Genomic DNA, 16215 nt, shown 5'->3' with positions numbered 1-16215 from the left:
TGTTGGCTCCGACCGAGACCTGCTTGATAGTGTCTCCTTCCTTGAAGTTGACTTTCTTGGTCTCTATCGCGGCCTTGAAGGAATTTTTCTGTTCGGAGAACTGTTTCTTGGTGGTCTGCATTTCAGTCGGATCCACCGCGGCTCTGTAGCCTTTCAGCTCCTCTCCAGATATCACAGACTCTGCGAAGGCGGCTTCGCCCAACTCGCACTCATGAGCCTTTTTATAGTCTTCGGATACGGTAATCATACCGTTGGGACCCGGAATCTTGAGCTTGTTGTAGATGTAGCACGCTCTTGCGTGGAACTTGTGGTAGGTGGGCCTGCCGAAGATGACGTGGTAGGAGCTCTTGAAGGGCACGACCTCAAACGTGATCATCTCTTTACGAAAATTATTAACATCGCCAAAGGCCACGGGAAGTCTGATGCTGCCGAGGGAGTTCGCCTTTTTACCCGGAACCACACCATGAAACTCAGTGTTGCTGTGTTTGAGCTGTTCCTTGGTAAGGTTCATCCGCTCCAGAATCTCCAGGTACATGATGTTCAAGCTGGCTCCGCCATCCATGAGGCACTTGGAGAAGTCATAGCCGTCGATGCGGAGACTTACAACCAAGGCGTAGCACTCTTTTGGCACAATGGTAGGATGATCCTGCCTATCAAATGTGCACGGGACTTCCGACCACCTGACATACTGCGGCACACCCGGAACTGTGGCGTTCAGGATCCGGAAAGCTGACTTGCTGGCGCGGACTGTTGGGGTTCCGAGGAAGGTGTGGTACGCACCTACACTCTTTTTGTCGAAAGGGTTGGATTTAGCTGCGGATCCTCCCTTGGGATCCGGCGAAGCATCATCCTCATCCATCGCCTCGGAACTGTCCTCTTCTTTGTCCTTGTTCTTGCCCTTGCCTCCTTTGCCGCGTGGGCGGTGCTTCCGGGCTCGCTTGTATCCTGCTTCCGGGTCGTTTTTCAGATCATTGACCCACTTGTAGTTGCGGTTAGTGTGAGTGGACTTCCCCGTAGCCGGATCCAGATGGGCCAGGCAGGGCATGTCTCTGTACTCTTCGTACGTTTGGGGGGCGCGGGATGCGGCAGCGGTGACTTCATCACCACGCTGCTGGCCCCTGCCGGCTCCGCCTCCGCGACCGCGTCCTCTTCCGCCTCCTTGACCTCCGCGTTGGAAAGCCATTGCGACCATCTCGGATCCGCCACTCTTCTGGTCATCAGGGGGGTTTTTCCGCTTATTGTCGCTGCTGTTACCGTTATCAAGGTTCTTCTTCTGCTGATGCAGGGGAATTGTTGTAGCTGCTAGATCTCTGCCTGCGTCGTCATCGGCGGCAGTATGATCGCTGGCAATGGAGATCATGTCATCCAAAGTCAGATTGTTTGCGTTAGCCAAGCAAGTGAGCTTGTGCCGCAACAATCCTCCCCTCTGCAGTCCACCTATAAAGGCGTGCATAGCCGTGGTGTGATCAACATTTTCACACTCATTCCTGGTTGCTAGCCATCGGGTGAGGAAGTTCCTTGATGTTTTTCGAAGGCGTTCTTCAGGTCGAACCAGCAAAAGATGGAGTTCTTCTCGAGGTCGCTGAGCCAGATCCGGGCTGGACCTACAAGGTACAGCTCAAGCATGCGGCAGGCGATGTTAGGGGTTCCTGCGGCAAAGGTCACTGCATTGTAATAATCTTCGATCCAGGTATTCGGCCTTTCCGTGCCATCATAATTCTTCAGGTTTCCGGGTAGCTTGAGGTTCATCCTTGGCTTTGGTTCCTCTCGAATCATCCTGCCAAAGCACTTTGGGCCGATGTAGTCAGTCTTGTATTCATTGAGGCGTTCCCGCGCGTCACGCGAGCTGTTGAGGGTAGTTTGGAGGATAATGTTTCCCTTGAACAAGGTTCCCCCACGCTACTAACTCTGATGTCGGAGTTTGGGAATACCAAGAAGATTCGGGACTTGGTGCGGGCACAAGTCTTTGCAGGGGCCAGGTTTACACTTGCCCTTGTTCTTGCACGTTATCCTTCAGCGAGCTTGCTGTCTATTGCTAACGCAACTGGTGATTTGGAGACGTTGTATCCGAAGGTATTGCTGCCCGCCAATATGATTGTCGACAAGCTGGAGAAGGATTCAAAGGTACCTGAAGAAAGAGACACTCCGCAAGGGTGATTTCAAGGGTTAAGATTGTTTTTGTAAATAAATGTTTTGGCTACTTGATCCAAATGTTAGGATTGTTTAACCGAGGTTTATTATTTGGTAGATACATGTATATGTATTTTTACCATGTTGATGCCGTTGGCAAATTTTGAAGGAGCAAATCTTAATTGCTCGTTTAGTCGTGTATGTATTCGTTGGTCGGCGAATCTTTTGAGTGATCAGCTCGTGTTGCGGGTTTTGCTAATCCCGTTGTATGCGCAACTATGCCTTCAACCGACGTATGCTTCGACAGTCACTCCCGAATATTTCGGGTGTAATGACTGCTGGTGAACCCGTTGTTCTTTTGATATTTCCGTAAGTAAAATATCGAACGTGGGTTGTGTTGATGTGTACTTCCGGACTCTTGCTATTTACGGCGCTCGTAGAGGCATCTATAGCAGAGGGAAGGGTTAATGTCCTTGTTTATTTTGCATCCTGTAACACTCGTAGAGGCATTTTTCGGAGCACGATCCTTTGCCGCGTACTGTGTTGGATCATCGTTTGCCACGGGGCGTAGACAAGGTTTACAAAGATGCGGTTTAGGTGCTCCGATCAACTGCAAAGCTTTTCAAGGGTGAAGGGCGAAAAAGGGAGAGCCCTGTTTGAAAAGGAAAGGGAAACTAAACACTAGTAGATTGCTTAAGTATTGAAGGGGTTCTTCTCATCTTCTGGCTTGGTCACTGTATTGGTGTTTTTTGAAGCGTCGTCGACTTCGCCAGGGGTCTGGGCAGCGATTGTCAGTGTCTTGCTGCCTCCTATATCTTCTGCATCATCAACTGCCGAAGCCTTTGCTGCCGAAGCTTGGGCTGCCGAAGTTTGTGCTGCCGGAGCTTCAAGGGCGAGGTCGGCTGACTTCTTCTTTGCCCCTCTAACGTGTTCTTCTTCCTTAATACTGCGTGACGATGTCTTCGACGGAAGGTCAACAATTTCCTGCCTCAGGCCAAACTTAGCAGCAATCCTCTGAAAGTCCCGATCACAATTGTCTGAGCGTGAGAAACTTCCATAGACTGTAATGTTTGTCCCGTTGTTCCCAGGCATTTTCAGCTTGAGGTATGCGTAGTGCGGTACAGCCATGAACTTGGCATAAGCTGGTCTCCCGAGTATAGCGTGATACTGCGACTCCCAGTTCACGACTTCGAACTCGATCTTTTCCTTCCTGAAATTGTCGGGTTTGCCAAAGACGACGTTCAGGTAAACTTTGCCAAGAGAGTACGCCAGTGAAGTAGGGAGGATCCCACGGAAGCGGGTGTCTGATTCTTCTAGCATTCTCATGGTAATCCCCATACTCTTGATTGTGTCAAGGAATATCAGATTGAGTCCACTTCCACCGTCCATGAAGACTTTGCTCATCTTGAATCCTCCTACCTGCGCTTCGACCACTAGGGCAGCGTGTCCTGGTTTTGGTATAGTCATCGGGTGATCCGCTCGGCTGAACGTGATGTTCTGAGACGACCACTCGACATACTTAGGGATGTTTGCCATGATGCTTTCTGCCAGGTTGATTTCTCGAGTGAGCTTCTTCATTTCTCTCCTTGAAACACCTGTCCTGTGGATCATACTCATCTGCCCACGTGGTGGTGGAAATGCCTCGTTGGGTTGATGAGGTTGAGCCTGCTGGACCTGATGTTGTGGTGGAGGTGGAGGTGGTGGTGGTGGTAGCTGTTGCTGACCTGCCTGCTGGATGAGTTTGTGCATATCAATGAACTGCCGACAATCCCTGAGCATGTGACTGGACTTTGTTTTACCGTCCTTGGAATCGGTATACGAGTGCAAGTAACAGGGAGCGTTGATCTGTTCAGCGTAGGGCAGTTCGGGAGTCCTCTATTGTCGCGGTTTATAATTGCCACGGTTCCCAGAGTTGTTCCGATTACCGTCCTGTCGATCATCTCGCCTGTCGTCATACCGATCGTCCTGCCGATCAGAATACCCTGCGGCTACCAGGTTGTTGTCTTCATAGCTGCAGTTCTTCCTCCTCTTGTTGCGATCCCTTCGACCACCCGAGTCATGCTTCGGCTGGTCATCGTCTTCGTCATCACTGCGCTGTCGCGGCTTTTGAACGTTGTCCTCGCCATCTGCCCAGCTGTTGGCGATTTCCATTAACTTGGTTATGGTCTTCGGCTTCTTGCGTCCGAGTTCTTCTATGTAGCTTTCACGTCGGATGACGTCGCTAAAGGCGTCGATTGCTCTGTCGACAGATACGTCTTCTGTAGCGTTCAGGAGTTTGGTGAATCTCCCGATGTATGAACGCATCGATTCCTTCTTCTTTTGCTGGCAATGCCGTAACTCTTCGATCCCGACGGGCCTTTTGTACGTTGCTTGGAAGTTGGCAACGAAAGCCTCTACTAGGTCGTCCCATGATTTAATGGAACCCTTCGGCGGACCTCTTAACCAGGCTCGTGCTGAGTCCTTTAGGTAGAGCTGCAGGCACTGCATTGCTGCTATCTGGTTCCCCTTTAGCAGAATCACGGTCTGCAGATAGTCGTCTATCCAGGACCTCGGTTCCTGCTGCCCATCGTATTTGGCAGTGTCAGTAGGGGTGGGTTTGAACTTCCTGGGTGGCATCGCCTCCTGAATTTTGTAGCTTAAACAATCGGCTCCCCTAAGCTCGCCGTCGTTCTCCTGACTCTCATCCGAAGAATCACTATCGTGTTCCTCCCTGGCGGCGCGTCGCCGCCATGCTTTGTCGATCCTGCTCTGGGTAATTTCATCCCGAGCGTCTCTCGCATGGTGCTTTGAGCCACTAGCTTGTAACGTAGTCTTGTCCTTTCTCGGGACCAGATTGTCTCCCAATATCGCGAGACTTTCTAGGGCACCTCGGTGGGCTTGAGCCATGGAACCTTCAGGGCGCTGATTGATGAGGTATGCAGCGAGATTGGCGGTTGCTCCCGCGACGGTCTTTGGCCGTGGCATGCCCGCGGTGTCTGTGGTCATGAAGGACTTGGTCAGATTTGATGTTATTTCTCTAGCATCGTCTTCCGAGAGCCTGGACATTCTTGATTGATGTTTGCCTGCCCCGTGAGTACTTCGAGAGGCACTTCCTTGTGAGCCCCTTCGTCGCTCGCTGGATCGTTCTGCCGCAGATAGGCATCTCTCGAGGGTGGCTTGTTCTTTGGATAGTCGCTCCCGATTTTTCTCCAATATGGAGCGGTAAGCATTGAGAGTGCCAATCGTGGTTCCTGCCGGAAGTGGCGTATTGTTAAGCACGACTGCCTTGGCTGCTGCCCAGTCCTCCTCTGCGATGGTGTGGTCGCTGTTGTTGTTGCTGGCGCTGTTCTTAAAACTAGCTCGCCTGCTGGAACGGGGGGTGCGATCTCCGTCTCCCCTGTTAGCAACATAAACTTGGTGGGGCGCTGCTCTTCGGGTGTCTCCTCGGGCGATGCTGTCGATGCTGTCCTCTCCCGAGGAATAATGTGCATTGCAGATGAACGGTGTGTCGCTCGATCCCAGCCCGTGCCTGGTATCACAGTTCATGCAGTAGTACGAGGTTAGCTCCGAGGACGCGGGATCGTCGGATCCAACCGACATGGAGGATGCCGAACGGGGAGCCGAAGGCGCGGGCGAACTCGACGGACTTGTCAGGCCAGCCGAAAGGTCGAGTGATGACGACGCGCTTGGGCTCGTCGATCTGGAGATGGGTGATTCCAGCAGCCGAAGTATTCCTTCCGAGTTGACATTGTAGTGGATGCTCCCGAAGGTCATCTCCATGTTGCCTTGTAGATCGGAGAAGGTCGAGCGAGACGAATCGCTGTGCGGGGTGAATTCATAGGAGCCGAAACGAATCGGGCTTACCAGATGAGGCGATGATGGTGTTGATGAAGCTGCTGATGACATGACGGGCTCCGCCGATGTCCGATCTTGTGCCGACAGGGTTCCCACAGACGGCGCCAATTGTCGAGGGTACTCCTCGGCAATGCCCTCCGATTGGGGCTTAGGGTTAGCGGAATCCTGCAAGCTGACACGAGACATCGGTTCACAGACAAGCGGGGAGAGCGATTTACCTAGGTTCGGGGCCCTCGGTGAGGTAAAACCCTTACGTCCTGCCTGTCTGTTCTTGATTATGATGATAATGGGTTACAATGGGGTGCCGAATAGTTCGGCAGAGATCTCGTCGAGAAGCTAAGTACTACGGCGACCTAGCTCTAGATTTTCTGGTGGCTAAGGTTGCTACGATTGATTGTGTCCCTCGGCAGCCCCTTTCCTGGCCTTTATATAGGAGGCCAGGTCTCAAGAGGTCTAACCGAGTACGACTAGGTTTACAGTAGTTTTAGATCTAAACTTTCCTTGTTCGGCTGCTTCCTTGTCTTTCGCGTCAAGGATTCCTCTGGTGCGCCGACCAGGTGGCCCATCTTGCCTCCAGGTGTCTTCATGGGCCTCCAATTAGTCAATACAGGATAGGGCAATGTCGGTTACCCGAAGGGTAATGTCCACGTCACCGGCCACACCTAGCCACCCTTGGCCGCAGCCCCTAGTTGGCCGGCGCCCAAGCCCCCTCTCCCCAAACCCTAGCTACCTCTCCTCGACATACAACTCCCGCATACGCTTAGGCGAAGCCCTGCCGGAGTTCTTCATCACCACCGCCACCACGCCATCGTGCTGCCGGATTTCCGAGGAGGATCTACTACTTCCGCTACCCACTGGAACGGGGAGAAGGACATCGTCATCAACACCGAACGCGTGACCGAGTACGGAGGTGCTGCCCGTTTGTGGCACCGTCAAGATCTTCTACGCGCTATTGAAAGCGGCAAGTGATCATCTTCTGCAACAACGAGATCTAATCTCGTAGGCTTTGGAAATCTTTAAGGGTTAGTCTCGTTCATCCTCTCATTGCTAACATCTTCTAGATTGCATCTTGACTTGGATTGCGTTCTCGTGGTAGGAAATTTTTTGTTTTCTATGCTACGAATCCCACCATCTTTCTCTACATGTCTTTCGTTTTCGGGTATGCGAGAAAACCTATTATTGACAAGCAAACAGGAGGGGGAATCTGAGATCGTTTCGTCCTGGGCTCCCGCGAGTCCCAGGGCGAAACCCTAGTCCGCCGCCGCCGCCAGCCCCGTCCTTCTCTCCCCCGCCTCGCCGCCGCCAGGAGGCGCCACCGGGCAAAGCTCGGTCGGCGTCGGCGGCGGCGGGGCGCCTTCTCTCCTCCTCGCGGTGATGGCGGCGCGGGCGGCATCGGTGTGGGGAGGCGCGGCGCTGGGCAGGGGGCGTGGCGGCGCGGCGGCTCTGCGGGATGTGCGTGCTCGGGGCGGCGGCGGCTTCCGCGGAAGCTTCTGCCACGGCGGGCGGCGCGAGCTCGGCCCGATGCGGTCTGTTGGAGGTGGGCGGCGCGGCGTGAGGGAGGGCGTCCATGGCACCCGGCGGTCGACGGCGGCGCAATACCTCGTGAGTGGAGCCGGACGGCGCGCAGCCAGGCGGCCGCCGCGCGCGGCCGGGGCAGGGGCCCCTGGCCCGGCCGAGCCCACCAAATCCCTAGATCTGGTACCACAGGTAGCCATGAGGCTGCAGGTGCTGCTCTGGCCACTTCCAGGTCCGTGGTGGTGCTGCCGGCCGACGAGCGCTTTTGGAGGCGGATCCCTTGCTTTGTGGTCCTCCGGGCTCCCTCGGTTCTGTGGCGGGCGGAGTTTGGACGCCGGGGCGGCGGCCCTGGACGGTGGGTGGCGACGTCGACCGGAAGGCGGGTGGCGTTCGCTGGTGCTGGCCGATCTACTTGGCCGTGTGTACGGTGAGGAGTCGGCGGATGGCTGGTGCGGCGTAGTCGTGCTCCGGCGTGTTCTTCGTCTGTTCGTTGGCGTCTCCACTTTCCGGTCTCTCTGCGCCAGATACGGCATGGTTGGTCCTCGGACTGCCCGTTCTGCGTCCGTGCGAGTTCGGTGGGGAGCTGCCGGGGGAAACTCTTGGCTGGCTCGGTGCCAGCCACATCGACAGCGACGATTCTATCGCCGTTCTCCTTCTTGAAGGGCTGGTGAGCAACCCTCCCCTATTTCCTCTTCTTCCCGGGTGAAAACTCAGGCTTTGGCCGGGCGACGATGGCGCAATGCGTCGTTCTCCTCCTTGGAGGCGCCGCTTTGGGTCGAGGGGACAGAGGGCTATCGATGTGGTGACAATGACGGTGGTGCGGTTTGGGTGTGTCTATGGTGAGGCCTATGGCGGCAGTCAGCAAGTTCAAGACTTTTTTGGGCGCTCAACCACCTCTAGGTTCTGTGTTGGCCGATGAGATGGGAAGGGTCCCTCCTTCGGCGGCAGCAAGGCGAGGTGGTCTCGGAGCCGGATCTTCATCTCTTTGACGCTGGTGCTTCTCCTCCTCGCTTGGCACGTCTCTTTCCGTCCGCGGCAGTTCTCCGTAGCTTGTACTTGTGGGCTCTTTGGTGGCGCTACCGAGTGGAATTCTCTGTAGTTCCTCTAGGGCTTTGCCTCTTTCTTTTACCTTGTTCAAGTTTGTGTAATCAGCACTATTGTATCCTAGCCGGTTGATGGCTTTATTAATTTAAAGCTGGACTCTCGAGCCTTATGTTTTTTTAAAAAAACAAGCAAACAGGACTGTAACCTTTTTTTTGCACCCCACGGGCCTCACTCGCGTTTCCAACGGTCCGCAACAACGAAACCCTCAGGCAGCGAGCGAGCCGGTCCAGATTAATCCCGATCCAAACGGGCGTGGGTGGAGCGGTCGACACTCGAGTCGACAGGACGGCCAGCAAAAAAGGGCCGATAAACCCATTTTAGAACCACAACCGCGTGCAAATACCTAGGGACCCCAAATAGACTTCCGGAAAAAAGGAGAATTCTTCCTCCTCCCCGGCGGCCAACGGCAGGCGGCAGCGGCAGCGCATACCGCGTCCACCTCCCCCCGCCCCCGCCCCCGCATCTCTCTTCCGGCGGCCCGGGAAGACCCCGCCCCACCCTCTCCCCTTGCCGCCCCAGCCGCCCACAAGTGGGCCCCGCCCCCCATGTCGAGCGGCGGCGGCGGCGGCGACGAGGACGCCGGCACCAAGCGCGTGGCGGACCGCTACCTCAAGCGCGAGGTCCTCGGAGAGGGCACGTACGGAGTCGTCTTCAAGGCCATCGACACCAAGGTCGCTCCTTCCCCACTCCTAAACCCTCGCGCCGCGCTGATCTGCGCCCGCCGATCGAGAATTAGGCCTTGGCTACTTCCGTCACCCCTGGTCCGCCCGTCTGTCTTGTGAGGGAGAGGCGTCGGAGCGATTGAGCTTAGGGGTTAGGACTTCTGGGTCGCGGCGGCTCTGTGAATTGACGTAGATGGATGTACGGGCTCGGTATAAATTGGCTAGGGATGCTTTCAGCAGAAGCAGCGCCGGTTGAGCTGGTCTTGTTGACACTGTGATGGGTTTTAGCTATAGTGCTGGTGTTGACAAATCTGTTTTAGTGGAGTCACAGGTTAATTAACATGTGATATTTAGTAATCATGCATCTGTAGGATATAGTAGGGTTGTTCTGTAGTGGACCTCGTACTCTTAGGGGTCCAAGGTGTTAAATTTTCATTCAAGAGGTTTTCAGTAGTATTCCCAAGCGAAATCTTTCTGCTCTCTTGAATTTAGTGTCGTGAAAGGTTGCCTAGTGGACCTTAGGGGTCCAAGGTGTTAAATTTTCATTTAACAGGTTTTCATGATTCCCAAGGGAACTCTTTCAGCTCTATTGAATTTAGTGCTGTGAAAGGTTGCGTTATGCTTTTGCTGATGCTTGCTAAGATTTTACTGTGATGCTTCGGCCCGTTGGAGCTAACGATCACGAATGCCATGATATTTGTTTTCAGACTGGGGTGACAGTTGCAATCAAGAGAATCCGGCTAGGGAAGTACAAGGAAGGCGTCAACTTCACAGCGTTGAGGGAAATCAAGCTGCTCAAGGAGCTCAAAGATCCTAACATTATCGAGCTGATCGATGCCTTCCCTTACAAGGGAAACTTGCACCTTGTGTTCGAGTTCATGGAAACAGACCTGGAAGCTGTCATACGTGATAGGAACATTGTGTTATCTCCAGCGGACATAAAATCATACATTCAGATGATGTTGAAAGGTCTATCCTTCTGCCACAAGAAATGGGTGCTACACAGGTACAAACTATCTGGCTAATTTCTTTCTAAGAAAACAAGATTTGAGTCCTTAACACAAGCTGCATACTGCAGGGATATGAAACCAAATAATTTGCTTATCGGTGCTGAAGGACAGCTCAAGCTTGGGGATTTTGGTCTGGCGCGCATATTTGGGAGCCCAGAACGCAACTTCACTCACCAGGTTCTTGTTATTTATTTCTCTTTATATGCAATCACTTAACTCTGGCACAGAATCCCAGAAACTGTCTAGAGAAATAAAGTGTACCGATTACTTTCTTCAAGTAGTATTATTACTTCTTATCCTCCATATTTTTCTAGGCCGTCTGTATAATCTGGGTTGATGTTTTTTCTGCTTGTTGATTAAGAACACGACACATGCTTATCAATATTTGTTGATCTTATACTTTTTTCCAATAACAATATTAATTTGGAGTACCTTGGCATTTGGGCAGTAGATAAGTTTGTTTATAGCTTCTGTTCCTAATGTAATTTGGCACACTATTCTAGCCCCTCGCAGTAGCATTTGCCTGCTAAAGTTTAAAAGATGCAATCTCTTCAACCAGCTAAGGCCTAAGTGAAGTATCCTTGAAGCTGCTCACTTTTCTAGGATGTAGAAAAGATTTCTGGATGGAACAAATGTATACTTATCTTTATGATATTCCGGAAACATTTGAATTATTTGCTTCCTATATGAGTTCTTGGATCAGTCTTTGCTACAATTATTGATTTAGCAAGGACGCTTCCTTCAAAACTCATCAATCATTATTAGAGAGCATGCTAACTATTGTGAACGATTTAGGCTCTACTGCCTTTTCATCCTTCCAAGCCTAAGCCATCACCAATGGCTGTTGATAAGGATAGTGTGCCATTGCCATAGGATCAAACACACTGCTGCTAGCAGTTGGTGACGGAGCAGCAGTTGGCTCTTGTACCAGATTTGAACAAAGTGGGCAACCGCTGCCATGAAGATGGCCGGATGGCATGGCGTAGTCGATTGGGACACAATTCTAGCCCCTGGCAGTAGCAATTGCCTGCTAATTTTTATAACATGCAATATCTTAAACCAGCTAAGGCCTTAGTGGAATATCCTTGAAGGTGCTCACTTTTCTAGGATGTTGAAAAGCTTTCTAGATAGGACACTATGATATTCCGAGGACATTCCTTTAATATTATGTGCTTCCGATATGAGCTTTTGGACCTCTCTTTATTACATAATAACAACGCTACAAATTATTGATTTAGCAAGGATGCTTCCTTCAAAGTCACCAATGATGATTAGAAAAGATGCTAACTATTGTAAATGATTTAGGCAAACTGTTAGTGATTTTCATCCTTCCAAACCCAAGCCATCACAGGTGGCAATTGATAGGAATGGTGTGCCATTGCCGTAGGATAGAACCTGCTGCGAGCTGTTGTTGGCAGCACAACAGTTGGCTCTGATACCAAATTGGAACAAACTGAGTAACTGCTGCCATGAAGATGGCCGGACAGCATGGCTTGGGAGCTTGGGGAGTAGAACATAGATTAGGGAGGATGAACTAGGGAGGCAATAGATTGATAATTATTCTCTTATTATTTGCCCGATAGTTGGTACATATGGTGTCCCTCATGGGAAAACTTACTTTACCCCTAAATAATGTTCCAGATGATACATGATCTGATCTCTATCTCTAAATTATTATCCTGCCTATCTGGATAATATCACATATCTATCTGAGTATTTCTTAATTCTATATTCCTTTCCAGATGATACATGATCTGATCTCTATCTCTAAATTATTATCCTGCCTATCTGGATAATATCACATATCTATCTGAGTATTTCTTAATTCTATATTCCTGCTCATAACATGTTACATTTTATCCTCCCCGCAAGTTTTTTTTTTCACGTCATATCTGGAAGATCTTGTTTTCCATCGCTTTTATCCAGTAACATTAAACATCATGTAGGCATTATGATATTTTCTATAGTGTGCTTTACTACAATGTGATAAGTTTATACTTTATTTTTCATTTGAGTTGATGGGCATTTGAAATTTGACTATTTTTCGCCACAAATAGGTCTTTGCACGATGGTATCGAGCGCCGGAATTATTGTTTGGCACTAAGCAATATGGATCTGCTGTTGATGTCTGGGCTGCTGGTTGTATTTTTGCTGAATTGCTGCTTAGACGACCCTTTCTCCAGGTTTAACGGCCTCCTAGTATGCTCAATGTGGTTAATGTATTTATTCATTTTAATCTTTTCCTGATTAAGATATATTATCTGTGCTTTTTGAATGTAACATGTGTACGACTGATGCTGTGAGAACTGCATGGGTAAAATAGTTTTATGTCACAACTCAAAACATTGTTTCCAAAGCTTGAGCAGACTATAAGTACAACTGGCAAAAAAAAAGAATTGATCTGCTCCTGTAGGGTGATTGTGTTGTTCCCGCAAGTAGACTGCTTTGTACCGCAGATGGATTAAATTGGGTAAACTGCCTTAATGTATGACTTTATATATTTTTGGAGGATGCGAGAACATTTGACTATAGATTGTATAAACAAAAAGCTGTTTTCTCTTAGCCACAGGCCACAGCATCTAAGCATCATTTGTGCCAGATTTGTCAAAACTGAAAGTGTGATAAAGAAAGGTTCAGTTGAATTAAGCTTGGTTCAAATTTTGGTACATGTTAATATGTTGTTCAACTTCACAATATTGCTATTTCAGTAACCAGTGCGACTGGTTCACCTATAAATCATTCTCTCCATTGGGTCAGTGTCTAGGTTCTAGAGACATGGCTGTGGTTGGTACTGGCTATACCAGATTTAGTTATTTTTCATTAACTTGTGCTTCCTTTTCTGTCCGAAAATGACAAAACTAAACCTAAAAGGAAATGCCATGTTGATTGTGCTTTCTCAGGGGCTAGCAAGAAAATCGTGTTATCTCTCTTTTTCTTCGCAGACTCTCTTGTGCATAAGTGACCTCTTGTGTTTTTCCTCTCTCCCATTCTGATGTTGTATTCTTCTTTTTTATTTGGTTGTGTGCACGTTTATATGCATAATATTATTTGGGTCCAACGTATGGCTGAGAGCAGGGTACCTAATTGTTTTAGTCATACATATATTGGCCACAGAAAGGTTTTCAGTCTGCACTGTTCTGGTCACTTCTGGCTACTCAGCATGGCACTTTTACCAATCAAACTTGTACTTTCTGCTTGTAATTCTGCTTGTACTGTAGAACTTTATTGACTTGATCCGATTGAAAAAATATACAAAGGAAGCGGTGAGGCTAGAACTTGAATGTATAATGCTAGTGATTGTGCATGTTTCAATCAAGTGAATGGTCAAGCATTTTTTTATTAAGACAAGTTGTGGCAATTTGTTTTCTTATCTTATTGTGGACTGTCTGACTGATTAATTTGATCAAATATATTTGGCTATTGGAAAGATCCATGCAAGCATGGTTGAGATGATTTTTGTGGCATTTGAAATGCATGACGAAATGTCAAGTAGTTCATTATGGTACAGGTACACAAATTGACAGTATGTTGTGACATTATAACAACCAGCCAATAATATAACTTAAAGTATCTTCTGATTCATGTAAAAAAAGTATCTTCTGATTTGTTTGTTCTAGATGGTATCACATCTGGCGATTAAATTATTTCGATCAACATTTAGTTGTTTCCGATAATTTTTATTTTCTGGCACATTACAAATGCCCAATTTGCTCTGTGCTCACCATTATGGTTTTATTTTTTGCTTATAAAATCATAAGTCGAGTTCTTACTAGCTTCAATGGTAGTTTATTTTTATTTTAGATTCTCATCGAACGCTTTATGCTGAACCTTTTCATGTCAACTTTGCACTGTTTCCCGAGTCTGAAGCTGCAATTGATCTAGAATTTTTTTAGGTTTATATCTATTGCCTCGATATAGGAGAGAAAACTTCCATTCAAAAGTTTTTCGGGATAAGATTTCTCTCTGCAAGTTTATTTAGCCCTATATTAAGTAGTCCTGTAAAGTTTCTTGAGTGCAATAGACAATTTAGGACAGGACTCTCACATGTGGCTTTTGTAGGCGTCTCTTTGTTAAATCCTTTAGGATGATGCTTCTAACAAATGGCTTCTTTCCTGGATTAATCCTTAATAAGGAGGGTAAAAAACATCCCTTTGGGTGACATTTTTATTGGTGTACCTGACTATTGAAACTACAGAAATCTAGTTTATGTCAATGATTAGCAACTATTTTTGCATTCAACGAGCTTCAGGGGCACTCCAAGTTTCTAACAGTAAATGATGCAGGGTTCTAGTGACATTGACCAGCTTGGGAAGATCTTTGCGGCGTTTGGAACTCCAAAGTCTTCTCAATGGCCGGACATGGTTTATCTTCCAGATTATGTCGAATATCAGTTTGTCTCTGCTCCTCCACTTCGCTCGTTGTTTCCAATGGCCAGTGATGATGCTTTGGATCTTCTGTCAAAAATGTTTACATATGACCCAAAAGCGAGGATTACCGCTCAGCAGGCTCTTGAGCACAGGTATGTCAATGTGGACCGATCCGAAACACAAGCCTAGCCTTTCTCTGTTACCAGCATGGATAACAAAACTATGCTTATCTTTTCATGTGAAGGTACTTCTCATCAGTACCGGCGCCAACAAAACCGGCTTTACTTCCAAGACCAAAGCTGAAAGGGGACTCAGGGAATGACAAGATACCTGATCTGAACCTGCAGGGCGGCCCTGTCGTTCTGTCCCCGCCGAGGAAGTTGCGCAGGGTGTCTGCCCCTGATGGGACAGAAAGCAATATTCATCGAGCAGAGAAAGCAGAAGAAATTCCTCCTACAGGCTTGAGGCGGCATACTGATGAGAACATGTCCAGTCAGAGTTCTAGAATACCAATGTCAGTTGATGTTGGAGTTGTGTTTGGCACACGACCAGCTCCTAGACCAACATTGAACAGGTAAGCAGCACCGGCAGGAACTTATCTCAGTTTTTAAGATGAGCATTGTGCCTATAGCTAATTTATAAGATTGTGTTTATTTAACTCTCTTCATGTGAAATATTGAGCATTATAACCTTCTTTGCAGTGCCGACAAGTCACGTTTAAAAAGGAAATTAGATATGGATCCTGACTTTGGGTACGCAGAGTAAAAGAAGCTTGCATGCACCATTTTTTCCCTCGCCGACGTGTTGATTATTCTTTGGGGTGACAATTCCACTATTTTACCAACAAAACAATGTGCCCAAAGCCATAAAAACTTCACCGAAGACGGCTGACACAATCAACTGTGATGCTATCGTATAACTGCCCAGCCAGCTCATGAACCGGAAAGTGAAGAGAGTCCCTAATTTACACTGAGAGAGGTGCACGGGTCCATGGAGAAGGCTCCTCGATTTGTAATATTTATTGGGTACATGAGTTTGCTCCGGCGGGAACCCCAGTCCGTAATCTATATTGGATACGTGAGTTTGCTCCAGCGAGAACCTCAGTTCTGTAATCTTTATTGGATACATCAGTTTGGTTCGTCATTTTGTTCTTGTGTGGACAATGAGCTTTGAGTGTTGTTTAGTAAGGCATCTTAGGTGCAGTAATTCTTGTAACCAAGAGCAGGTTATATATTGGTTTTTTGTACGGCTATGTAACAGTGGATTGGTGGCCAAAAAGAAAAATGAGAAAATGAAGTGTTGATTCCAGATGAACTGTTCTATAATTGCAGTTTGTAGGCACATTTCTAATGCAATTATTATAGCAAATAAATATATGTTTTAGACATAAACAATCTTTTAGTCACAATTAGTCATTTTTAACGGACCAACTTAAATATATCTATATATTGTTGTCAAAGAAATTTCACTGCATTGGATATCATCTATTCCGAAACGGGAGGTAACTTTGTTTTCTATGCTCATGGAATTCGCAGGTATAGTCTCTCCAAAGGGTCATTGGGAGGTCTCATAAGAGCTCTCTAGTCTCTGTTT

General features: G+C 48.4%; 1 protein-coding gene across 1 annotated transcript; it reads left to right on the top strand.

Moving 5' to 3' along the window:
* The first annotated feature begins 8910 nt into the window (after positions 1 to 8910).
* LOC127315682 (cyclin-dependent kinase D-1) lies at positions 8911 to 15930 on the top strand. The gene is made up of 7 exons (XM_051346152.1): positions 8911 to 9254; positions 9953 to 10251; positions 10324 to 10432; positions 12313 to 12438; positions 14539 to 14774; positions 14867 to 15196; positions 15324 to 15930. The coding sequence occupies exons 1-7, from the start codon at positions 9129 to 9131 to the stop codon at positions 15385 to 15387; spliced, it is 1290 nt and encodes a 429-aa protein (XP_051202112.1). The 5' UTR covers positions 8911 to 9128; the 3' UTR covers positions 15388 to 15930.
* Positions 15931 to 16215: the final 285 nt, after the last annotated feature.

This window comes from Lolium perenne, chromosome 1 (genome assembly GCF_019359855.2).
Source record: "Lolium perenne isolate Kyuss_39 chromosome 1, Kyuss_2.0, whole genome shotgun sequence".
Classification (NCBI taxonomy): domain Eukaryota; kingdom Viridiplantae; phylum Streptophyta; class Magnoliopsida; order Poales; family Poaceae; genus Lolium; species Lolium perenne.
Note: the sequence above shows the minus strand (reverse complement) of the source record. Positions and strands in the feature narration are given on the sequence as shown.